This window comes from Mastigoproctus giganteus, chromosome 13 (genome assembly GCF_048544385.1).
Source record: "Mastigoproctus giganteus isolate SK-2022 chromosome 13, ASM4854438v1, whole genome shotgun sequence".
Classification (NCBI taxonomy): domain Eukaryota; kingdom Metazoa; phylum Arthropoda; class Arachnida; order Uropygi; family Thelyphonidae; genus Mastigoproctus; species Mastigoproctus giganteus.
In genome coordinates this window covers 4,215,688-4,243,069 of record NC_143587.1, presented here as the reverse complement: position 1 = coordinate 4,243,069, position 27,382 = coordinate 4,215,688, and the positions used below count along the sequence as shown (strand labels likewise).

Here is a 27,382-nt window from a genome sequence, read left to right as displayed (position 1 = left end):
TAGGACCGCAATACGGCCGAAGCTGCCTTCTATTGTAGCCCCCGCTAGGTGGGGAGTGCAGAGTGATTCTATCTGTGTTACTACTAAGTCTGGATTGCGGACGATGATAGCAGTGAGGCACAATTGGTTTGTCGTCTGGATTTTCCTGAAAGCCAGGGGGTAACCAGAGACCCTTCCACGGACGCAGTATGGTTCCTGAAGGAGAAGAATGTCTAGATTCAACTCGTCCATTAGGGGATGAAGCTGTGTTGCCACTGAGATGGATTTTTGGCCATTGATTTGAGCTATACGAAGTCTGGGAGAGGGGGGGTTGAGCATCCTATTTTCCATAGTTAGTCTTATTGCGTACTATATCTGCTGCTCTTCTATATACAAGGCACGCTCCATCCCGCACAGAGTGATCGTAGGGTTTGTTAATTGCTTTGCAATTTGAGCATTTAGGAGGTGAGGCTTTGTTGGGACAGTCCTTGTAGAGATGTATTGCCTCAGCACAATGCCCACATATTGGTTGTTTTTTAAGACACTTAGCAGAGGTGTGCCCATAACCAAGACATTTGTAGCATTTCAGGACTGGTACAAAATCTCTGAATCTGTGGGATGACCAGCCCAGAAAAATTCTATCCTGGCTGTGTAGGAATCTCCTTATCCTGGGGGACACTTCTATAACCCAATTAAGTTGACCGCGTGTCAACTTAATTGGGTTGACCGCGGTTGCCTGCAGGAACGCAGTGAAGCTCTACGATGTGCATTTACTTTTCCAGCCATTATGCAGAGCTATAAACAGCAGATGACAAATCAAGCATTAATAGGGGAAGGGTAGTCAGTTTACTGTTCTGCAGTAGAGTTGTAGGAAGAACAATAACGTTTAAGTCTATTGGGTTAACTGCAGGTGGTCGCGGGCGGGCAACTACTGCCGAAGGCAATATAGCGACCAAAAAGCTACCTTCACACCAGTGACCTTCAGCCGGTCAAGACAATGGCAGTAGTTTGCTTCGGCTTTAACAAAATTGTTCAAACACAAATTAAAATTAAAAGTTACTTATCTGCTATAAGTCCAGTGCCTCCATGACCCGTATGATTGGAAAGCATTTGGCGTCCACTATAAGATGATATCTATCATATTGGGTAATAATCTAGATTTTTTACTAAATTTTAGTTACTTTAGAGAGCACAATTTACCATCAACTTGTACTACCGGCCGAAGAGTTCGTTGGATATGTGAACCTCGGAAGGAGGGGCAGAATCAAATTGGCACACTGCCTGATATCTTTGGTAATACAGCTGATGATCCAAAACAGATCGCTGACGAGCTTAATAAAGTTCTGCACTAAGGCACGAGGAGTTGATGGATTTAGTCTGTGATGTCATAGGGAACAGCGTGGTTCACTAAATCCCTGTCTATTATAATGAGATGCATCCCTACATTGGAAATGTGAAAATGTTTCTGCAGCTTTTAAAAGCGATTCCGAGGACGAAGATTATATTTAGTACAGCGTTGTAAATTTAACTTATGCAGCTAAGTTTAGCGTTAGTTCGAAGCAAATGTTGTTGAAGGTAAGGAACAGATGATTCAGGTGGGGGGATGAATAGAAGAAATGAGAGAACAAAATATACCATTTGTCGTTCCTTTCCGAAAAGGGGAAAAAAAAAAAAACAAAACAAGGGCGAAGTACAATTAACGAGAATTTTGTCAGAAAGATATCAGGTTGTTTGTAGGTTTTAGGGCGTCACCAACTTACGCTGTAAGTCGCTGGTATTATGTTTGTAAATTGCGTGTATTCTGTGGTCGATTTGCTGTTTGTTGTACGAAAAATCTGAGTTTTCCGGAGGAAAAACCCGAGTTTCTGGAAGGAAAACCAGCTACCTTCGTCTGAGACCGATTAATTCAGCCACGTTGTGAAAAAAAATCCATAAAAATTCATCGCGTCATTGACGGGATTCAAACTCAGGTCTTTTCCACCCGGTGTGGGGAGGACGCTGATTATACCAACTGTGCTACCCAAGAGGGCAAAATTGTAGAAACAATGAAGTTTACAGATATGGGGCTGATAAATGACACAGAAAATGGTTTACAGAGTCTTTTGCGAAGAATATGGGATGAGAATGAATTCTGATAAGACTAAGGTTGTGTAAGGCACTGCTGTATCAAAATAGATGATAGGTAGATATTAATTATGGATAAATACAGATGTCTTGGCAGTTTGCTAATAAGTAATAGGAGAGTAGTCAGGAAACTGGAACGAGAACGAAACTAAATGTGTCAAGGAAGACGTTAGTTAAACGATTTTTAAGAATTGTATCTAAAGGCTTATTTTTTATACTTGTACTTAATATTAAGTATAAAATACTTAATATAAGTATTTTTATATTATACTTATATTACACTTAATATTAAGTATGAAAAAGGCACTGAAGAGCAGCGTGAATTGGTGATTTTATTGAGGTTTAATGATATGATTACTTAAATTACATTTCGCATAATATAATTTAATGATTAGGTTTGAGAAGATCCCCAACTACTTAACCTTCCGCTTATACACGTGCCAAGAAGATTTAGATAAACTCTTCTGCACATCACTCCTCCAACAACCGAAGAGCAAATCAGAAAAAGAAAGTTACAACAAACTCCCATTCCTGGACGCACTCCAAACGAGGGAAGAATCTAACATCAAAAAGTCAGTCTAGGGAAAAACCAACGGTTAAAGCATCGTATTAAAGTTCAAAACACTACCGTTCAACAAAAGTAAATATAATTAGATCTGTGTTGAGAACTGTCAGAATCTGGAAAATCTTGGCAGCAAACGCCAACGTATCAGAACCATAGCTTCAGAAAACGCATATCCCCCACTAATTTGATTGCGAATACTACGAAGTTCTTCAAAAGAGAGAAGACCAACAAACCTAATATACAGGAGGTGTAATGATTCCTTTTTTTTTCAGTCATAAACGAAAATATAACTGAAGTAACTGATCAGTATAACATATCCATATGTTATACAGGCTTTGCTCAATGAAAACTCCTACCCACAAAAATAGTTCAGGAGATTCCGGGGGTTCCATACACAATGCAACTTTCAAGTGCCAACAGGTGTATATTGGGGAATCTCACCGACGTCTTCATACTAGAGTAGAAGGACTTGCAAAGGACAGTTTCGAAGGGTCGAGAAATTTTACCCGAAACTTCTGGCCTTGCAATGCACGCCGGAGTGACACTTACACGAAACTTCTGTTCTGCTTATCGATATCAACTGTTGTACAAGAGCACTGAAATAATTTTTCTTTGTTGCATTCGCAACAAAGCCATAAACAGAAAGGAAAGTGTCAACTTCAGACCAGATTATCGGCATATCAGCAAGCTAGAAAACAACGACAGGAAGAAAGACCCCAATATTGAAAAAAGACAGACAAACAGATTCCTTTTCAACACAAAAATCCAGTCTTGGTCTCCTTCTAGCGTCATCCATTTTGCGTCAAGATACGCCATCAATCTACCAATATCTCCTCAAACAGAAACAGTGTTCCATTCAAGAAATTTCCAAGTTCCCATCATCCCTTCCCTGTAGATTATTATGATATACGAACACTTGTAACAGTGAAAGTAAATTGGCCTTAAATCTGTGATGCAGTAAGTTTAGTTGAACTAACAGTAACTGCTGGCTACAAGAGAATTCTTTATTTAATTTTAAAATGTTTAAATATGCAGACATTTTTAGAGAAAAGTTTTAACGAAATCCTTACTCATCGAGTATGTCCCAAGTACTGGACAAAGTACTGCAGAAAGCCTAAAATCCAACACAACAAAATCATTTTAGACAATATCTTCAGCGTAATTTCCTCTTCAAGTCTTGAAGAAATCTATTCTATCGGTAATTTCACGCCAAATAATCCCATGCCGCTACAACTGTGTCACTACGCCTTGTCGAAGCGACAAGAGTGGCCAAGTTATTCGCCATGGCCAAAGATAGCTTAAGCCGAAGGGCACACTGTTGACCTACAAGCTGAATTTGTTAGCATACACGTCATTGTTATGGAAATTCTAGTTGAAAGGATGTGGATTGTGAGATAGCGTGCAAAGTATAATCTATTCCGTGTGAAACAAGTCCTCCTGACAAAGGAGCAACTTGAAACAGCGGTCTCCATTCAACGTGTTTCGCATCAGAGATACAACCATCATCCGCATCAACCTAGAAAGGGAAAGCCTTCTTTAAAAAGCATTTACTCTAAAAGTACTGGCTGCTTGGGTACCCGTGGCTTCCTCTCTCTAGAGTTCACTTTTCACTAGACCAACAACAACATCACGTGCTTTAAGAGGACCAGCAGTACGTCCGATTTTCCATCGATCAAAAATAGATGATCGATTCCTTCCAGATCTAATCCTCCCAGCAATTCATCGAATAGATGTTAGCGGAGCCGACATATTGAAATGTGCTGAAGAACACTCTCCATGCTGACCGCACGAGTTTCTGTGGCTGATTAACATGACGTGCTAACTTGAATGTCTTTAGATATGGTTGATTAGACCGACTGAAAATTGAGAATTGGTCTGGGAATCAAATAGAATTGGTGGAATGGCACATATTATAATTGTAAAGTTAACTGCTCTCTGTAAATGTTTTATAATTGATTCGTGTAATTGTAATTTTAGCAATTGATGTTTATTAGTGTTTCATTTTAACATTTATAAGTTAAAAGTACTGCAGTACAAATTCCAACACAACTCTACAGTTAAAAATAAGGATTTTTGTTCAGCACTCAGATGGACGTACTAAAGAGCGAAACCTTCGCTGTACTCATGCTCTTCTCTTAATATCGCTGTATTAATAATGATTTTTTAACTCCAAGATTCTCAGATGCACATTGTAAAACGAAACAAATGATATAAAAGTATATGACTGTATTGCAGTCAGGAAGAGTGACACAGTGTTGTTTGGATAACGCTGTTTTTATGACTGTCTCGTTGGTTTTTTTTTTCACCTCTTTTCGGAACTTGACTTTCCATCGCTCCAATCAAGCAAAAGACTATAACTAGATGGACACATTTTACTCGAACAGTATACCGACGTTATTGTACAGGGGACATTCGAAAAGTTCCTGACCTAAGTATGAACGATTTATTTCAAGAGTCTTGTAACATCTTATCTTTCAACATAGTCCTCTTTGTAGTCGATTACTTTTATCACCGATACTGCAATAGTTGATTTTTGCCTATGTAAGTTTTTTCCTTGGTACTCCAAGAATGCATTCACTGCAGCAATGTCGTTACTGTTGGTGGGAAAATGGATGCCAGCCAAATATTTTTCAAATTGGGAAATAGATGAAAGTCCGATAGTGCTAGATATCTAGTCAATATCGGGATGGTCCAAGATTTCAAAGCCGCACTCATGCAATGTACCCATGGAATGGCAGACTTGTGATCACGCGCGTTATCCTGGTAGAACAAGACTCCTTTGCTGAGTTTATCTCGGTATTTTTCTTTGATGTTTCATGCAAACGTCTCATAAGGTCTGCATAATATGCTTTGGTGACTGCCTGGCTTTTCTGAAGGTAATCCACTACCAACGTTCCATCAGCATCCCAAAATAAACCAATGCTGTCATATGGCCAGCAGAAGGAATCGACTTGGCTTTCTTTGGAGGGGGAGAAGAGTTGTGTTTCCGCTGTTTGACCTGCTTTTTTCTGGCCGAAAGTGATGAACTCATGTTCGTTTGACAGCTGTTGTGTGTTTTTGATCTGCTGTCAATAACTTTGGGAAATCATTGACAGCAGATCAAATGTGCTGAGTCATTTTTCATAGCGACAACCTCTTATTTTATGTTACATACTTTCAGATGAGATGTCCAAGGTGCTGGTAATGTATCGAACTGTCACTCATCGATCGCTCATCACCAGATAATGCACACTGCCAATAACTTCCGAGTGATGGTCTTCTACAGGTTTTCTTCGTTGCAGGTCTTCTACAGTGCGGGTCATTTTCTAGGCTATCCTTCCTGTTCTGCTACCCACTTCATGGAACAGGGAGGGACATCCTCCCCAAATATTGAAATCATATCCTCATGAATTGCCGTTACTGTTCGTTCATTCCCCCCTCCAAATATTGGATGACTGTGAGGTGACTAATTTTGTCCATCTTTCCTCAATCACACGCTTTGTTGACCTCAAGACCTGCAATTAAAAAAAAAAAAAAAACGTTATTGAAACTGCATGAAACGTGGTGGATTACTATGCGAAGTGTTACATGTTAAGTTGAGAATTTAACAGTGTACCACTACCTTTTCATATTGAGGACATGAATTTTTCAAACACTACTTATACGCAATCCACTCTTTATTAGAAATATAATCTTTATTCAAAATCGTATTGCGGCATCATTTAACTGATGACATAGAAAGGATGCAGAAGAAGCCATTTTAGTAAATATCAGGTTTCATCACAATACTGTGAGTGTCATGTGAATTTTAAGGACTAGTATTAAGTTTAACCATAAGAAATACGAGGTGTTTATCTTTATATGTTATTTGTAAATAACTTTTTTAATGATTGACTCAGTACATTTGCTGGCTAGTTTCTATTTTAATGTTTTCAGGTTGAACAGTAGAAAGTATTCTATATTTACTATTCCAGTAGATAGAAATGGTTACATGTATATTATGCAGTGGATTGATTCTCTTATAATATTGCCAACGTTCAAGAAGCAGACTTTGGAGTGTTGGCTATGACTAGCACTAATTAAATTTTGGCTAATTTGGTTACGATATTTTAACCAGGCGTTGAAGCTTTCATTTAGATGTGAATTTGATGGTTACATTCAACACATTCGATAACTAGTAATTAGTTTCTGAAAAAGCAGCGATATTTAAAAATGTATCTCTAGATTGTCCACCACATGGCCCAATATCTTTATATGTGTTACCATATTACCATATGTGTTTCAAGATTCAGTTTGATTCCAAACTGAATCTTGAAACCTGGTGAACATTTTTCATATTTAATTCGCTAGATCAAGGGTACTTCTACGTGGGTAAGCTGAGATAAAGAAAATGTAAACGTTAAAGGGCAAAACCAGTCTTTCTGGTACCAATTCTCGGGATACTTTCGACAGAAAGCCAGCTTTTCAGACCTCATGTCAACACTTTATCACATTCATTTCATTGAAGATTTGAATGTTGTCAATCTTCACCGTTGCTGGCAGAATATGAATAAATAACCATTATGAAAGCTAATATAGAAAGGTTTGAAGTTAAATGTAATTGCAGGTAATAATTTTATATCAGTTTAAAATATTTCGTGTATGCAACAGTTGATGCGAGTACTTTCACTTTCTTTCGATTTTGTCGTGCAAACCAGAGCATCGTCTTTCTCAAACTGGGTATTCAGGTAAGCGAACAGAAGAGAGCATCTCTGACTACATTATCTAGCATTTAAATAAAACGAGAGTATTTCTCATAAACACTGGTAGTACGTACACCTTCGACCATCCCTTGAACTATCTCTTTATTTAATACTCCAAGCCCTCCTCTTTTAAGATCCAGTGGAGACCGTAGAATCGCCTACAGAATTACACACAAATTAGTCATCATCACTTCGAGATTTATACATTGTCCAGTAGATGGCGTTAAAGATTGCAAACACAGCTGGGAACGCGAAGCGGCAAACAACATCGATGCGTTTGGAAAGCGTGGAGTATTTGTGCAGGTATTTCATCAGCACTTTGACATTCGGAGACAGATTTTCCTTCGGTGGTCCCTGCAAAAGAGATTGGGATGCGTTAGCAATACACGCATGCACATACGCGCGTGCGTCTTGAATGAGAAGCGCAGCTCGCCGACAGATACTGTCATACGTTACCTTGTTTTCCTCCGCCTGCCCGAGATCCACCACTATCTGTTTGAAGTCCCTTTTTTCGGCGGTCTCCTTCCTGGACAGCTGGTACACCACGAATAGTTGAAGGAGGGCAGCGAACACAAAAGACTGACACGCGGCTGTCCACACATCGATGGCTTTGGCGTAGGACACTGCCGGAAGCGTTGCATTAATACCGGAAGTCTGCACGACCATTATTCCTAGCGCGGTCAGCAGGAGCACAACGCGGGGGCCAAACAGCTTCTGGTCTAGCCAAAAGGAAATCCAAGACACGATAACCAGAATGGCAAATGGGACGAACACCTGAGTCACGTAAAATCCCGCCTTTCTCTTCATCGAGATGGTAACTTCGAGTCTTCCGTATTCACCTAAAGGGGAAAAAAAGTCGCATCATTATAGTGCTGCCATCTATCGTGGTTTGGAATAACAAGTTTTCAGAATTATTTTCCATCGCCTGTGGCTCGTGCAATTTACTGCAACAGTAAACCAATTAGACCGCACTATTGATCGTAAAAGGAAACTGCATTTGCAGAGTAATTCCCTCTAGATATGTCGGAACTCAGAACGAACTGTAATCCCTAGAGGGCTTCGCAGTCGTTAAGAGTTAGCGACCTCGTCAGGAATTCAAGTTAGAAGCCAAATGATAATTAGCCAATTAAAACGAGAGATTCTTTGAGTTAATTGGCAGGGCTTACCTGTGGACACTTTCACTGACGAGGTGTCGGTATGGATCTCGTTCACCGTGAAGTCTGGAAGCACAATGTTGTCTGTCATACCCACGGGGCGATCTCCCTTCCATCTCAAGCGCAGTTGATCACTGGTGAGGGCATCTGCAACGGGATTGAAGGTGGCGTTTAATTCGAACTCTGATCGCGGTGATGAGCTGCGAACATTATTTATAGGAACTGTGCCAAACCTTGACAACAACTGCGAACAAACTTTAGTTCAAACACCGTAGTTAGTTATTTAACATCGCAATATTCCTTTTTGGTGTAGCGATAAACTTCAAGTCGCAGAGTTCTTCTAGCAAAGACCTCCGTACCTTGGTGATCTCCACACAAGGTTCGCTGTTAACGGAAATATCTATGAATTCTTAGTTTATCAGTGAATATTTATTTATACAGGAAAATTTAAAAATCGGCGAGCTTTTAAAGCTGTGTAATTTTAAATCTTTTTGTTCAATACCTAACTCGACGCAGTGCATTTTGCCTGAAGAATTTTAATTACGTGTTCACCATTCTTTACTTCGTCTCCGATACTTTTAGAGAAATGAATCGCATTAACGAAAAAAATGGCAAAATTTTGTCTTGTCATAAAAGAATGAAAATTAACGTGAGCTGCTGAAAAATGTAAGATATAAATCTATCTACAATATAAGAATTCTTGTTTTGTTTTGATTTTTTATTGTCCTAAACCTGAGAAAAATGCTGAAGTCTTTATCATGTTTCAATTCTTTCATAAGTAAATAGTTTTCGATTTTTAGAGAGTTTCCACTTAACGAGGTGTCCATCGGAAGGAGGTTTCTATATTTGAAAGTAATATAAGTGGCAACTGATCGATAAACGACAGTTGGCTACCTATTATTCGCTTTCCGTTGTCATTCATCATGGCGCCTCTCTCTCTCTCTCCAATATCGGTATGATTTCGCCGTTTATACAGCCTCCCAAGTCTTGGTACATGCTCAAAAGACTACCACACGATCATCCTACAATTCAGTATTTTATATTCGATTTTTTGCAGTTTTGTCATCAACACTAATGTACCAACCTGCACAAAACTGTAGAAATCATGATAACCAAACACTTAGACATTTTTGGTGGAGCACAGAAGAACTGATTTTTAGTATTAGTAATGGTCATATGGTCCAAGGAAGCCTCACGCTTATGCTGCACCAAAAAGCCAAAAGTAAAATAAAATAAATAATAATAAGAGAAAAGGAAATAGACAACCTATGCATTTCCCTCCTCTCGTAGGTGTGTGTGGCATTGCTGGTGGCTTCTAGGCATTTGCTCATCTCCACCTTGTTCATCTGTGATGGTGCAAGTTTTGTGCAGCCCTGGTTTAGTATTCCCTCCTAGTATTGATATTTTTATGATTTACATTATTTACATTGTTTACTTGATATCTACTTTATTTACAACAAGTGTACTAGGTATTCCAATAAATCACAATAGGCAATTTTTTTCATTAAAATGCAACTCATGCAACTTGTACACCAATTTGATTTCAAATTAATTAACCAAGCTGATTCATAAGTTCAGTTCTCTTGCGAAAAACTGACACTGAAAAGATCTGGAGGGCGGTAAAAATTTTGTTCATTTTCTAGAAGGTTATGAACATTATCCGCCGATAGGTTAGGGACCCTATTTACAAGACGTACTCTCTGTTCCGATTACAGTGGACACATTAACAGGACATGTTCCGAATCCTCGTTCTGACCACAAGTGCAAAACGGATCTGGCTCAAGACCCATCTCATGGCGCTTAGCCTTGAGAGAACCATGAGCCGTTAGTAAATATGTTGTAGTCATAGATGCTGTGAACCATGAACAAATTCCTGGAGATGTCACAAAAGCCACTTAAGTGAACTTTTTGGTTACCAATCCAGAAACAGATTCGTCCCATCTGGACTGCCAAATGACTGTTATCGAAGTCCAGATTCTTTTCTTTTCAGTTTTAATGTCATATGCTGGGTCTGATGTTATACCCAAAAAACGTTGTAGATATCCCTTTCTTTAACTTTTAGACGGTGCCTCTAAATAATATATATAAATCTATGGGCATTTCACCACCAAGAATTTAGAGTGGATTATTTGAAACCGTACGACGGATGCAGTGAACAGTTAGAAGGACAGATCTTTGAATTGATGTTAACTTCCTCTTCACAGCAACCTTAACAACATTCTGATGCCAAACGCTTGCAGCATACGAGACAATACGTAAGAATATCGTCTTGTAATACAGTCTCAATGTTTTCTTATTCAGAACCCATTCTTTCTTAGAAATTATTACATCAGCTGTAAAATAAAATAAAAAATAAATAAAAAATGTCTAACCCGATCGAAGGCTTTCTCATAATCCAAGAAGCAGATGAAATACCTCTTGGTTCATATCTCGACATCTTTCTATTAGAGTCCGAACTGCAAACATTGCTTCCCTGATACCCAGTCGTTGTCGGAAGCCAGATTGAGAATCACTAAGTGTTTCCTCACATCTTTTATAAATTCGGTGTATAAAAGATTGATTTTATGTACCAAATTTTATTTTTCAGATTACCTCCCTTAGATAACTATCTCGCTGACCTTTGAATTTCCCCAAACTATCAGCCACTACCACCAATGTAGGTAACTTATTCCAGTAATTTATAATTCGCTGGCTAAAATAAATCTTCCTGCAATCCAGTCTAAACAACTCCCCCCGTCACTTGAATTTATGCCCCTAATTCTAGAATCATTTATAACTGTGAAAATTTCGCCATCATTCATTTTTCTTATGCCTCTCAGAGTCTTAAACACCTCAGTCAAGTCGCCCAAAGGCGAATATGTGGGTTGCACAACTGAATTTCTAAGCTGTGCAACCCAAATATTCGAAGTCTTTCCTCATAAGGACGTCCTTTTGCCGATCTCACCATGCGAGTTATCCGTCTTTGAACCCTATCAAGGATCTCGATGTCTTTTTTTTTTAGGCGCGGTATCCACACTTGCACACAGTGTTCCAAGTGTGGTCTAACAATAGTCTTATTTAAAGATTCATTGCGCAAGGCATACTATGATGGGAGTTTAAATTAACTATATAATATCGGTGTAGATACACCATAGTTGACCCATAAATTAAACTACGTACTTATTGTGAAGCATCGTTTTTAATTGTATCTCATTGAAGGTAGCCACAATATGAGATACAATTAAAAACGATGCTTCACAATAAGTACGTTGTTTAATTTATGGATAAACTATGATGTAAAATATAGTATAAACAATAATCTTATACACTTCATACGCATGGGTCACTCTATAATTATAATTAAGTGCAAAATTTAAGGACCAGTCAGGTTTTCACCTGTAGCTTCTTATAGTTATAGCCTAGATATGGGAAAAGCATACGAAAGGAACCTCGTGAAGTACAGAAATGATGAAGGAAACAACACCGACGCAACAACGGAAACAAAACGGCACAGAGGGACTTTATTCAAAAATGGCAACATAGCACTGGCTGCCATGATACAGATGCATCACTGCCAAAGATGGAATAAAGGGAAGAGGTGGTCTTTAGTAGGAAATATGGCCACCCCTAATATCGATGCAGACTTTGCACCGCCTGTCCATACTTAGAACAGTGTTGATAAGTTCTTGCGGTAACATCGTCCATTCCTCTGTCAGCGCCATCTTCAGCTGGTGGTCTCTCCAGAGCGTCCCATATGTGTTCCACAGATCTAAATGATGGGATTTAGATCTGTGGAACGGGCAGGCCAATACATAGTAACAATGTCCTCACTTTCGAAAAGCATATCAACAGCTGCAGTGCGATGGGTTGTGGCGTTCTCATCCATAAACACGAACTTGGGGCCAATGGCACCTCAGAACAGACGCACATGGGGAAGGATTGCCTCAATACAGTAGCGTGCACCTGTTACAGTACCGCCTTCCAGTATCTGGAATTGTGTACGTCCATCCAAGATAACGCCTCCCCAGACGAGAACACCTCGACCGCCATATCGACCCCTTTCAGTGATATTTGCGGTGTTATACCGTGTGCCAACCTCTCGCCAGATTAGTTGACGTCTAGACTGACGTCTCATCAGTAAAGAGTACCTTAAGTAAAGATTTTGTGGTTGTAACGTTTAAAAATAGTGTTGGTCCTTATGTTTTGCATACCAGTATATAATGGGATTATGACGTCCCTCTACAAGCAAATGGGATTATCTCTACAAGCAAATGTTCGATAAAACATCAATAGGACACCATGGGCCTTCCTTGCAACCTGTCTACAATGCTCGGAAAACTTCTCTGACACTATCGTAATTCCCAAGTCCCTTTCTTCCACTACTGACTTTTAGTTCAACTCCACCAATTTTATGTTATTTTGGGGTTACTGTTCCCCATGTTTCCTCAAAACCATGCTGCGTATCCTTCACAATTCATTGTTTTCTAAATGATCCTGAATTCCGCCCTTGATCATTGCCTCCATGATTTTCCCTACTGCTGAAGTTGGAATGATCGGTCGGTAATTTCCCACTACGCTCTTAGAACCGCCCTTATGGATTGAAGATACATTGGCACTTTTCCAATCTTACGGAATCTCTCCTGAGTCCAGCTCTCACCATTAGCCTCAGTGGTTCAATGCACTCAATTGCCGCTTCCCTTAAGATTATAGGGTAAATGCCATCAGCCCCAAGAGCCTTACTGGCCTGTAAGCTCGAAATTTAAATATCATTAATTAGAAATCATCAGAAACCTGGCAGTATGTACGTGCACTGTCAAAATTATCCATCTGATCCTAATCCTGAAGTGCCTACCCATAATAGCTTGCCTTCAAACTCCTCAAGTTTCAAGGTTCTCCGCAGAAGAAACAAATATAGTAGCATAATAGGAACAGAAAATACGCAGTCTTGTATTAAAATTAGAAATCGTCTAATGTTTAAAAGTAATAATATATTTTTGTCAGCAGACTAGATCCCAATACTACCTTCCAGCAGATAGATCAGCTACAATTGGAGCTGGAAATTCCGGGTAGTGCTTTCAAGATAAAAACCAAACATCCAACTTACGCATCCTTCAGAATTGAGTTAAAGGATTATGACCTTCAAAAGTATCTAAATCCTGATATCTGGCCGAATGGTCAACTCGTCATGCCATTTTATGGAACTGTTCTAGGTTCCGTCAACAACTTCAGTGAGGAGTTAACGTCTAACTCTCAATCTGTTGAGCTGTTTGCGTAGCTAGAGAATACCAGTCCGGGTTCGCATCATAGCGCATCATTTATCCTTCCTCCTAATGCTTGCGAACATCCTTCTAACACCTATCTCAACATTTTTCTTCAGAATGTAGGAAGCGTAAAAAATAAACTGTCTACGCTTATAGCACTTTTGGTTGAAGAAACTCATGACATAATTTGTTTAGTTGAAACATGGATGCAGGAGCCTCTTCAGGAGGTTTTTCTACTGCCGAAAAATCTCAACTACACTCCATACATGACATCTAGGATTAATGGAAGAGGTGGAGGATCAGTAATTATTTTAAAACCCAACATTAAAGTTATTAACACCTACAACTCCTGTTCTTACAACTTTGAAGGAATTTATCTTCTGATCCAAGTTAAAGATTCACTACTTCAAATATATAATATTTATATTCCGCCTGGACCTACTGATGATATTATTAACGAAGTAATAACCTGGATAATCACTGTTCATAAGTCTCAGTCTAACATAATTATAATGGGCGACTTTAATCTCCCCCTGCCCAAATATAATTTACAAATGAAATTGCTGTCCGACTCATTAGTTCTAGGAGCTACTAGTATCAACGTCCCTGTTACAAGAGGTAATCAAGCGCTTGATCTAGTTTACTCCAATCTTCAACTTCAAGAAAAGCGTAGCAGCAACATTACATTTAGATCTGACCACAAAAGTATAGAACTGCAAGCAACAGTTTGATGTGGGAATCCTCGCACCCCTCTAGAAAGCACTAAAAGAATATCATCAATTAAATTCCTTCATAAAGAAAAGTTTTTGCAGCTCGTAAAATTCTATCCATGGGATTCTCTTAAAAATATAGCTATTCAGGACGCCACGTTTCTACTAATAAAATGGTTAAATAAATTAAAAACAGAGTCAGTATCCAAACTTGTAAGACTTTCTTTTCAATCCAAACCGTGGTTCAAATCTCATCTAAAACTATACTTTAAAAGGAAACAAAAATGCCACAGGCAGTGGAAGAAGTATGGCACTTCATCAACATACATAAAGTATAAAAAGAGCAGAGCATTGTTTTAGCTCAAAAAGATTCAGGCGTACAAAAATTACTTAACCTTCAGGCTCAAGGATAATAAAAGAGCACTTTCTTCAAAAACAAGAGCTACCTTGCAGCATGACTAGACTTTGGAATGGATAAAATTCAATATGGAAACATGCAATTTTGACATCTGCAATGAAGATATGCAAAACAAATTTAAAGAATTCAATTCTTATAAACACGCAAATAGCGTTCAACATGAAATGCTTCCTAGTGAGATCAGCTAATCAACCAACTTGTAAACAAGAATACAGTTCAGAAAATTATCAACAAATTACGAATTGATAGTAGTGAAGGCCCTGACGGCATCCTAGTTTTTTTTATTAAATTGTCCAGTGCATTCATCATTGATACTTTAGTTCATATTATTTCCAGTTGCATCTCCCAGCCATTCCTTCCAAGATTATGGAAGACTTTTAGAATTACCCTGATTCCGAAACAGGCTAGTAGTAATAAACATATAAGCTATCGTCCAATTGCTGTATCATCAATAATCGCTAAAATTATTGATAAGATCATGCTGCCATATCTCCGGGATGCGATCTTCGCTAATGCACCCGACAACATGCAATTTGGTCCTACAGGGCGCTCCACAACAACCAGCCTAGCTGACACCATTGTGCACATCCAAACTGCGTTTCAGGATAAAGCACAATGCGATGTCTTTTACTTAGACATCAAAGGTGCTTTCGACAACATTGATCACAAGAAAGCCATTGAAATACTGAAAAATCATTTCCTCATTGACACAATGGTTATATCCTATCTTCAGTACAGCCTAAATCACAGAAATCTCATCTTCTCCACTAATACTGATAATATTCTCGTCAGAACCGCAACAGGCATTGCTCAAGGAGGTGTTCTCTCCAGTGTTATATTTTCAGCATCTCTATAACCACTTCTACAAGAAAATCCAAATCTGCTGGCTTATGCCGATGATCTAAAGTTGTTTATTATTTCCAAATCCTGTGATGACGTTTCTAAGGTTAGCCACGATGCGAATTTACAGATGGGCGGAATCATCAAGTATCTGAGGAATCTCAATCTGACTATAAATACAAACAAATCTGCTCAAATAACTTATTCCTTTATGTCTTATGTCTTACTTCCCTGCTCCATATGTTTTCCCAGAACTCCTGAATCGTCTTCTTCTTGGGTGGTTCGTTCCCTTCTTTCTCGTCTTCTCCGAGATTCCTGTAGAAGCCTCTTTGGTCCTCATTGAAGAGTCGGTTGTTTATTTTCCTCTGGGAGCTTTCTTTTTATCGGCGTATTCTCTTGCTGAGTGCAAGGAGATTCTGCTTCAATGTGTCCGAGTACTCTCCTATTTATTTCAAGTTATTTCTCCCAGTTATTTCAAGATTCCTCAGATATTGATGGGTCAACTATTGATGATCCTGCTGAGGTAGCTAACAAACTAAATGAATATTTTGCATCGACATTCACACATGAGGAGTTATTCAGCGAGGGGAATGCCAGAGGTGTATTCAACTCTAGCAGTAAGTTACAGAATCTTGAAATAACTGGGAGTAAAGTGGAAGAGAAACTGTTGAAGATAAACACAAGAAAGGCACCCGGGGTGGATGGGATCTATCCAGTTATATTAAAGGAGGCAGCAAAGGAAGTAAGCAAACCCTTAGCCATAATTATGAGAGCTTCCTTGGACTCAGGGGAGGTACCCATAGACTGGAAATGTGCAAATGTGACCCCAATTCACAAAGGAGGATCAAAGGCTGACACAAGTAATTATAGACCTGTGAGCCTAACTTCTGTTCCAGGAAAATTAATGGAGGCACTGGTTAAAGAAGCACTGCAGGATCATTTAGACAAGACTTCAGTTATAGCTCAGACACAGCATGGTTTTGTTAAGGGGAAGTCTTGCCTGACCAACTTGATTGGATACTATGATGCAGTCACAAAAGAACTGGATGCAGGGAATAACTTTGATATTATATACTTGGATCTTAGAAAGGCTTTGATACTGTTGCACATGGAAGACTGCTACACAAATTGGAGCAGTGTGACATTGGAGGCAAATTGCTGCTATGGATAAAGGGGTGGTTGAGTGGGAGAAGACAGAGAGTGGTAATCAATGGACACTGCTCATCGTGGACTGATGTTATTAGTGGAGTCCCTCAGGGCTCAGTGTTGGGTCCATTATTGTTTTCGGTATTTATAAATGATATTGATGATGGTATATCGGGCTTAATGTCCAAGTTTGCAGACGATACAAAGGTTGGCAGGGTTGTCAAGGACACTACTGACACTATGCTGCTGCAACAGGATCTGGAAAGGTTGAGCAGATGGGCTGAGAGGTGGCAAATGAAGTTTAACATTGACAAATGTAAAGTACTACACATGGGAAACAGCAACCCCAGAGCAACGTATCAACTCTGTGGTACTACACTGACAGTGGTAGAGAATGAAAGGGACTTGGGGGTGGTTGTGCAGGCAGATATGAAGTTCTCTGAGCAGTGCAGACGGGCTGCAAGAGTAGCTCATGGAGTATTGTCAATGATATACAGGAATTTTTCCAGCAGGGATAAGGAGGTGATTATTCCATTGTATAAGGCGATGGTCAGGCCACACCTAGAGTACTGTATACAGGTCTTGAGGCCTCATTTCAAGAAGGATGTAGAGCTGCTGGAACGAGTACAGAGAAGGGCAACAAGATTAGTGAATGGAACAAAGGGGTGCTCTTACGAAGAAAGGCTTAAGTTTTGCAAATTACAGTGTCTGGAGACTAGGCACCAGCGAGGTGATCTGATAGAGGTGTATAAAGCCTTGAATGGTTTAAGCATGCTCAATGCTGATGGGATTCTTCCTCTAGCTCAGAAAAATCACCTGAGAGGGCATAAATTCAAACTGAGGAAAGACAGATGTAGGATAGACGTGCGGAAATTTGCCTTTAGCCAGCGGGTGGTTGGTTGGTGGAACAGACTTCCATCCCTTGTGGTGGAGGTTGATAGCCTAAATAAGTTTAAGGCTCAGCTGGACAGGTATTTTGAACGAACAGAGGGGTGAAGTGGAAGTGGTTTTTTTTTTTTTTTTTTTTTTTGGGCTGATGCTGCATAAGCTTGCTTTCTTGCATCAAATGCCTCTACTAATGCTAATGCTAATGCTATTCTCTGATTTTTTTTGTCTCATGTTTGCTGTGGACGCTTCGGGAAACCACAGGTGGCGCCTGACCCTAACACTATGTGGACGCTACTTGAGGATGCTCTTCACCTTTCCGTGGACACAAATCACGTAGACTTCAACGAGACGGTGCAGGAAACGTTTCCACCAAGACCATCAGGCGATTATTATTATTAGTTTATTAATCAAACACCCATGTACAGAAGTTATCTAGGAGGGTGGCTCATACGTACATCGAATATAACTTATTAGATAGGAACACATATAGTTACATAAAATAAAATATTAGAAAAAAATAAATAAGAATAATCACAGTCATTTTACACCTGAATTGAATGTCATTATCATTCTGCTGAACGGAACATCGCCAGTCCTCTAAGAGTCGTTTGAATACACTATAAAACGTTCTGGCGCCTCCGTAGCCAAGTGGGAAGGAGCAGCAGTGCGTAACACACGCTTCTTGATTAGACCGGGGTTCGAGCCCGTCACCACCAAATACGGAGGATGCGGACAGGTCAGGGAATGACCACCGCATATCCCGGAGCAATATGGACTTAGTTGCTAATGCTCCTAAAATCCAAATAACAAACAACAAACAAACATAAAACGTTCATTACAGTTTTTATGAGTTCATGTCCCTTTGAAGTCCTCTGCTATGAACAAAACTCATCTTTCTCGAAATACATTCCTCATTAATTCGTAGTTCAGTGTATAGATCTGCTGCAGTGAGCTTCCTGTAAGTTTTGTCATGGCAGTTCCTATCTGGGTCTATTTTGAAGACTCCAAAGAGTTCCAGAGTATTGGCAGGAAACAGCCGCCTTAGTTCGAGTGATGGAGAGCGCTACGGAGACTACGGGGTAGTGGAGCGGTGCTCTCGGGCGGGGCCTGGCCACAAGATTTTCAATTTGAGGGGCATCTAAGCTCCCAGTCAAAAGTTGTGCCAGCGTGCTGATGTTACGTAGGGTGACCACCTGAATCCACTGAGCTACGCTTAAGTTTGTATACAGTATGGATTTTGAAATTCTGAAGGGCTTCCCGGCAATCCTATTTAGTCACCGGAGCAGCCAGTATTACAAGCTGAGAAATTTCCTAATATAAGTATTTGGGACAGAGGACCAAATGATCGAAGCATATAAGGATACAGGAACGATACATGTTGGATATATTGGGTCACTAGTTGCTGGTTTCGAATCCCGGTTATCTTCTGTCTTACAGCTCATATGGCAGCAAGAGTTTTTGATCTGGTGTTCTGAAAATGCCTTTGGAAGTTGAGGTCCTCGTCTCACGTCACTCCAAATCGGTGTACGAGCTGACTTTCTTCACCTTTGCTCAATTAATAGATAATTCGATTTGATTTTTTATCTTCTTGTTATTGTCAGCTGTGCTTACTTGTCAGAGTTTACACATAAACCTAGGCGCATTTTGGCCATAGCAGCCCTTGCGTGAATAAACCCCACTCCAACAACAACAACCACCCATAAACCTATTTTATCTAAGTAAAAATGCAGTTCATGAAATTTGGCGTTGGCGTTTTTATTGACGTCAGACACAAGAGCTCTTTCCTTAGCGATAACGAAATACTTTATATCATCAGCATAATAAATAGAATTACGATTCTGCGCTAGAAAGGGTTCCAGGGTGGCAGCGAATAGCAAAGCTGATAAGATACCTCCTGAGGTATTCCCCAAGTGAAGGTGTATTCTGCACGGAATTCTTGATGTACAAATAGGTGCCTTGGCTTCAAAATGTTCTTGATAATCTTTAATAGCTTGCGTTCAATGCGGAAATACACTTTCAGTATATTTTCAACTGCAAGTAACGATACATTATCGAAAGTTGCTTTTATGTCAAGGAATATAATGTCAGTTTGGGCCTTTTCATTTAAAGCGTGTTGCATTCTGAAGAGGATGGCTTGTAGAATCCTTGCCGTGGCTAGCACCACGACAAGGACTCTACGTCTCAAATGGGCGAAAGAACATCGACACTGGACCTTGGATGATCGGAGACGGGTCTCCTGGTCCGATGAGCCCCGTTTCCAGTTATTTCGAGCGGACCTGAGGGTGCGTATCTGGCGGAAACTATGCACCCGTCATGTCAACACGAAATTGTTCAAGCAGATGGACGGTCGGTAACGATCTGGGGCGTGTTCAAGTAGCACACGTTGGGACCTCTGGCACGTCTAGATGCATCTCTGAACGGTCCAGATTATGTGTCCATCTTTGCAGACCATCTGCATCCGTTCATGGTCATCGTGGATCCACAGGGAAATGGACTCTTCCTGCAGGACAATGCACCTCCCCACAGAGCTGTGGTCACTAGAACATGGCTCGAAGAGCATTCCGAAAATTTTACCTCCATGGTAAAATTTGCCTCCCAGTTCACCGGACATGAACGCTGCGGAGCATCTTTGGGATGCTGTGGAAAGGGGTCCGTTCGAGCTTTGGATCCTCCAAGCAGGAATGACAGAATTATGTACAGAGGTACAGCAAGCATGGATGGAAATACCTGTGAAACGCTTTTGTGAACTAGTGGACTCAATGCCTCGCTATATGACTGCCCTTATCCGGGCGAAAGGTGGGCCTACCCGTTACTAGGTAGATAGGTTCCCCCTGATTTCTGGCCACTCAGTGTAACGTTGGTCTGTTCTCTCAGAGATAGAGAAAGTAAGGGAACTTAGTGAAACCATTTTGCAAACCCAGAAGGAGCCATGGAAATTTGAAGTCTACAGACATTCCATTTATACTGGACATTCTTTATCTTCTCTTTCACTTGCTTCACATTTCCATAGTCTTCTTTAATACGAACAGAATGAGCAACAGGTGTCATCAGTATATATCACCATTGTGAATAACACATTTTTCAAAATTCTGCTTTAATTGTCTCTGAAAAGATGCTGCTGTTCTGAATTGTGCAATGCCAATTTCTTCATAAAGACCGATCAACTCAAAACAGGAATTATGCAACAATTTAAAATGTCTAATGCCGAGCGAAATGCATGGTAATGAATAAGTGACATGTCTTTTTTGCATTTGCAAATATTACACCTGGGATCCAATAAGTTCCACTCTTTTAGACGAAATGTCAGGAGCGCTGCATTGGATTTGGTTATATCCACATAATTAAGTCGTCCAATTCTTGATGCTTTAGGGAAATTTGGCACTTTACTTGAACTGGCTTCTGATGTGTAATCCCATCTATCCTGTTCACGAGATCCGTAGCCGAGTGGTCAAAAGCGAAGGAACAAAAATGCTTTGAGTGACCGTGGTTAAAGCCCGCATGATTACTTAATACGGTGTAATGTCCTTGTATTTTCTTCCTATCTTGTGAACTCTGAGCTTACGTGGTTGTCCCGGTGTACAAACACAAAATTTATTTATTTATAATCCAATTCAGAACACTTTTTTCTGGAGAGTGGATTGGGAAAATTGCCAGGTTTTCATTGTGTGGCATCAGAGAAATAGAAGACGGTATGTTGAATACACTGCAGGTGTTTGATGCCCGGATTTTTTAAAGTGTTATATGTCCACCATTCAAATTTAACATCGTCATGATGATTTTTGGCTTTCTTCGTTTTGTTGGACGACAGGTTCATCTTCCAACAATATGTTGGAAGATGAATCTACTTGTCGTCCGTATGGATTAGCCTGCGTGCTTCTCCTACCTTAGTCCTACTGAGCACGTTTGTGAAGTCTTAGGAAAACGTATTACAGCTCGTCCGGACTGTTGGGAGACAATCAGCTGGAAACAGCACTTGCACATGAGTGCCGACTGATTCTGCAACAGTTCATGTCTCTTTATTGTATTGGTGCATCGCAGGTGCGAAACAAGTCTGGCAGTTGCTGGAGACCAGTCGTTGTCCATGCACATGTCGTCCAAATACAAAATGGTTACAAACTTACAGTACTCTGCACTTGATGTATCATGTTCCAGTACAGCAGCAGTTACTGTTCATTCTGAACTTGGTTTCGAAGTACTCTGATCAGAACTTGTTTCAATTACATAAGGGACATATGTCATCATCACACAAACTTCGTTTCTAGGTGCTAGGTTCCCTAATTATTTTTGGGGTGCCACTCCAGATGTGGAAGCAACCTTTTGGTAGGCCGATTTGGAAATTTATAGAGTGAGTAGTTGTTTAGAAGAAAAGCAATGCAGAGAGCAAAAAAGAAAACCCAGAAAAAAAGAAAAAGAAAGAGAGGGAGAGGTATCAGAAGTTAAGGTAATGTCTAATAGAGATGTGTTGTCTAGAAATCAGCATTCATCTAAGACAAAAGATCATTTGGCTCTTCTTTTCAAGAAATAAGACAGGACTGACTGAGTTTCAGAGAGATTAAAGTTTTCTTTGCCCCGCTGAAGAAGTACTTGGTAATTGGCATTTCACTTCATGGAGGATATTCGAGAAGTTAAAGCTGTTCACGTATGGCAAGGCTTCTCAAGCTGGAAGGTGGAATGCATCGTGCTATCACACGCAAAATTATGTATAGGAATTCCAGTCAGTGGAAGAGGGTTTTAATTACTATATATGAGGGAGAACGAAATGAACCTTGGAGAACACCTGCATTAGCAGAGAAGTTAGAAGACAGAGCCATCTACCATAGCCAGTAGGTAGCAGTCAGAGAAAACTGGATATCCAATTTCAAAAAACAGTCAGCAATCCATAAAGTGGAACACATTTAAAAGGTCTTTATGTCTTTACTTGCTTTAATTTACATTAAACTTTGCCATCGAATTTATCCTTTAATTTCATCTGATAAGCCAATATATGTATCATGAGTAGGTGTGTGCTGATGGAATTTTAAAAATACTTGTAAGTTATCAGGTGAAATTAAAGAATTTGAGCAGCGAAGGAATCCATATTTACGATGATTATTTCCTCGCAAATAAATGTGTTATCGATGGCATATTATTTCTGGAGAATCAGTAGTTGTAGGTCTCGAATAAAGCGAAGTAGTGTTTGGCCTGACAAACACGTTGAATAAGTTGGGCATTTCATCCAGCTTTCTTCGCTGCTCAATTCCTTTAATTTCACCTGATAACTTACAAATATTTTTAAAAGAGAAAATTTGCGCTTACACTAATAATCACGGACGAATAAATTCAAGCTTTGTACATACTTGTTTCCTTTGGGTCTGAAGTCATTAACGCAAGATTTGCTCTAGAAGTGTAATTCTGAAGTTTGTAAGAAAAAAAAAGAGCAATTTTTCAGTGTTTTTGCTGAGAGTTGTGTGAAAAATCGTGGTGAAACTAGCATGACTCGCAGTCCACACGTAGCCGACCCCTGCATTATGCGATATTGTGGAGCTATTAACGAATAAAAAAAAAAGGTTTATCTTAACTCCTACACTCTTAATTACACAAAATGATGAAAGATAACGATGGGCGAAGGGGGGGATATTTTGAAACTCTGTCTTACGTTGTGAACCCTGATGGCTTTAGAGACTAGCGCTGTCCTTTCCTCCTCATCATCAGCAGCAGCTCGTAACCACAAATAGCCTTAATCTGCGGTGTGCCGTGCGTGCCCATTTAGTGAAACTCCCCCGATTATTAATATGGCTAATAATCACTGGTCGGGTCACAATGCCATTAGTTACGCAGATGCCCCGAAAATCTTCGTTAATTTTGAGTTTCTACTACAAACGAGAATAAGAAGAAATATTCTTAATTAAATGAACCTAAGCGAACTTATTTTTGGTTCATTTTTTTTTTAACTTCGCTTTTTCTACTGTTTAGATAAATAATTTTTGGCTTAATAAAAGAAATATAAAAGTTAAGTGTGCTAGTCATTAGCAAAACATTTTAAATGGAAAGCTTTTGTATTAAAGAAACAATTGCTTTTGCTTTCCCATTATTGTTCTTTTCCAGTCCGTCACGTGTGTGTCGTTTCAATTTCAAATGTAAAATTTAAGGAATGTTGAAAGAACTTTGTTTCTCTGTAAACGTGCTTGGAAGTTTGCTCAGCAATTACCACTATAATTAGTACTCTGATGATCCAGCAATAGATTACCAAACAAAGTTAAATCCGGTGGGTTCGAAAACGATTGGCCTATGATGGAGGATTGGAAAGATAATTTTAAGATCGCGAATGAAGTTTCCAGGACATTGTCCTGTTAAGCATATTTTTGTCACTGGAAGCTTTAATTTCTTTTGAGAAATGGAAGTAAATTTTCCTGTATTTTCGAATGAATAGATTTTCCATTTGTCTTTTAAGTGTAACATGAAATTGATTTCACTCCATGAGCCTGCACCAAGAAACACATTGCACAGATAAGTGCTATAAGTGCCATAAGTGCTTTTAGGACTTTGTAATTAAATTTCAACATCTGGCACGACATCAAAATCAGAAAAAAGCCAAACGAAGAATTATTAAAATTTTGATGTTGTACTCCCACAGAACAAATTAACCTCTTTAAATTGGGAACAAAGGTCCCCGGGAACATTCTAAGTAAGGGTAAGTTCCAAAATTTTGGAATCGACAGGAACATTTATTTATTTTTGTGTGGGAGGCAGAATGATAATGCATTAGCACTTAAGGCCAAATTTCGTTGTGTGTTTAATGCCTATATTTCAAGTATGAAGAATCACGGTCCATAGAAATGAGTGTAGAGGTAAGAGTACGTGAACATGTGTCCAGGTTTATCAAATCCAAAGTCTGGTGTCAAGTCCAGGTTTTGTCTTGTTTAAGAAGAGTGTAGTCCGATTACAGTCTCATCCTGAAAAAGGTGTGAGAGTGCTAATTACTTGAAAAGGTATATAATTTCAAGTCAGTGGTTTCCTTTGTTCTTTTATAGTGGAGGCTCTGCGTTGTTGCTATCTTGGGTCTACAGACGTTTCTTTTTAGCGAATTTGCCTGGGAAAACGAGACAAGGCTCGATATTGCTGCTCATCACCTTCTGGAGGTGCTCATAACCTTGCGATATTTGCTGGATTCTGGTTAAGACCATCGGGCAGTCGTAGAAAATGTACTCCCAAGTTTCATTTTGCCTGCAGGGGCAGCAAGGATTCTGTACTATACCCATTGAAGCGAGTTTCATTGCTTAAACCATGGCCCTTAATAAGGAATGTAGCCAGACTCGAACTAAACCATAGAGGACGCTTGGGATGGAGCTGGGCAACATTTGGTAAAAGTTTTTTTTTGGAAATGGGGCCTTTGGTTGTCTCTGTTCATCTGTTTTTCCAAATGAAATTAATTTGGATTAGTTGGTTTGCTATTCTTTCTCGGTCTTGTTTGACATTTTTAGCGGGGTCAGTGGTCAGAATAAATGCAGGGAGTTCCTTAGAGGCAATAATGTAGACCCCGTCTAATGACCTCCAGATCCAAGGGGAGACTTGTATGTACCGCGCAATATGATTAAGTTTCTGATGAACCTACAAAAACCAACTACAACTTCCAGGAAAAAAATCACTGAGGATACACCATAATCCGCTGGGATCAGATTAGAAGTTTTATCCACTGAAGCAGTCTGAAATCCCTTTTACTCGAGTTGAGATGACAATTCTGAGGAGTTTCGAAATCTCTTTGGGAATGTTGAATTGGCTAGGAAATCATTATTATGTGTAAGATATAAAATCTTACAAGGAAATTGTATATAAAGATAACAGATCGTCGTTCCCAAACTGAGAAATTTAATAAGAAAGGATACATCAGGAATAGTTATATTGTAAAATAAAATATAACAAATCAAGTAAATTGAACAAAGTGAATCGTTAAAAATATGGGGGAGATTAAATTAAGGAGAGGGCTAATCGAAGGGAAGGGAGAGTCGTGATTCCCACGACTTTTCGCGCAGTAATTCCTACTACGCGAAAATTTCTACCAACAGATGGATAAACTCTCAGCTACAAGTACTGTAAACAAATCTAAAGGTCTAAAAGGGGTAGCAGGGTCGCTCGAGAACAACAATAGAAAGGTGAGCCGGATTAGTCGAAGCATCCCTTTGATCAGAGACTCCGGGAGACAAACAGGAAGTAAGTACACGACTAATACCGTGTCCAAAACAATAGGGCTAGCGTCTGGTTGTCTGCAATAACTTGTTCCCCAGAAATATAGGGTAAGTGCGAAGTAGTAACGGGTATCTGTGACTTGGCCGACTTCAAAAGGAGCAGATGGCCTGGGAAAGGAATATTGATATTAAAATGGAAGGTTGGATCTAGCGGGGACGGAGACAGCATGGGAAACCCACACTAGCGAATAGTCGGGATGTAATTTTAAATATTGAAGTACGAGTGGTTAAATTTCTGAGCGAAGGTGGGCCAACAAAAAAAAGGGCGGTACACAAATTCAGAGAAAAAAAAAGAGAGTGCGCGTAACCAAGAGTTCTGTCCTGTCCTGTCCTGTCAGCCAGTTGAGAAAGTTCTGACAAAGTTAAGATGGAGTAGTAAGTTGTGAAGGGTTAGATAAGTTTAAGTACAGTCAGTAAGTTAAGAAAGGTTAGATGAGTTTCATGATAGAAGAGAACAGTCGAGTAGTTGGTCATATGGTTGGTAATAGAAAGACAGTGAAAGTGGCCCGTATGCAAATGAGTGAAGTATAAGGAGAAATAAGCCTTGTCCGTAATCGGATGGTAGTGAATGTGGCCAGCGTGAAAATAAGTGTTATGTAAGGAGAGAAATAACCCTATTCCGTCATCTGAAGGCAGTGATAAAGGCCACTGCGCAGATAAGTGAGCTGAGAAGGTAAAGTTGTAGTCCTGAGCCTGCAAGAATAGCTGAACCGAAGGCTAAGTAGTAGATCGAAGACCAGCCCATAAAGAGACTTAGTGATGCCCTATCCAGACGTAGAATACAGCCCATTGAGAAACGAAAGGCCCCAACAAGAGATCCTGTTCAGTATTAGAAGTAAGTGTCTAATTAACAGGAGTATTCACTCGTAAATTATAGGACTCTAAAGAAGGGTTAGGAATCATAAGAGGGACATTATAACATATATAATAAGAGATATGTGCTTTTATATATATATATATATATATATATATATATATATATATATATATATGTGATACACTGAACTGTCATAAGCTGACAAGTCAGAAGTAAGGTTGCTAGCATATCTTGGGGATTGAGATAAATATTGATTTAAAAGATGAATGCTAATGTATTAGAAAAGATAAATAATCTAATTAGAAAGAGATTACCCTTAATGTTGTTAACAGAGAAATCTTATTGTAAAAAAAAGAAAAAAGAAAAGGAAGATTGGAATATGAGAGACAAGCCTGATCTATTAGAATAAAAAAATGATTTACTTAGAGAATGTTTTACTAAGCAATGTTTAAAAAGAGTGGCATAAGAAAGATGTTGTTAGCCTTGTGATATAATGGAAGAAGTTGTACAAGAATATAACTAAACTTAACCAATCATTTTATGCTTGTACGGTAATAT

The 27,382-nt window shown here is 39.4% G+C and overlaps 1 protein-coding gene across 1 annotated transcript in view; it reads right to left on the bottom strand.

The window, feature by feature from the left end:
- Window positions 1-7,473: 7,473 nt before the first annotated feature.
- The window catches only part of LOC150075723 (glutamate-gated chloride channel-like), a 73,852-nt gene continuing 53,943 nt past the window's right edge, over window positions 7,474-27,382 (bottom strand). Inside the window, exons 7-9 of the mRNA XM_090388008.1 lie at window positions 8,556-8,690; window positions 7,846-8,228; window positions 7,474-7,743 (exon numbers count right to left, since the gene is read on the bottom strand). Of these exons, the coding sequence (XP_090244134.1) occupies window positions 7,567-7,743; window positions 7,846-8,228; window positions 8,556-8,690 (695 nt within the window). The 3' untranslated portion in view covers window positions 7,474-7,566. The remainder of the gene's footprint in view (window positions 7,744-7,845; window positions 8,229-8,555; window positions 8,691-27,382) is intronic.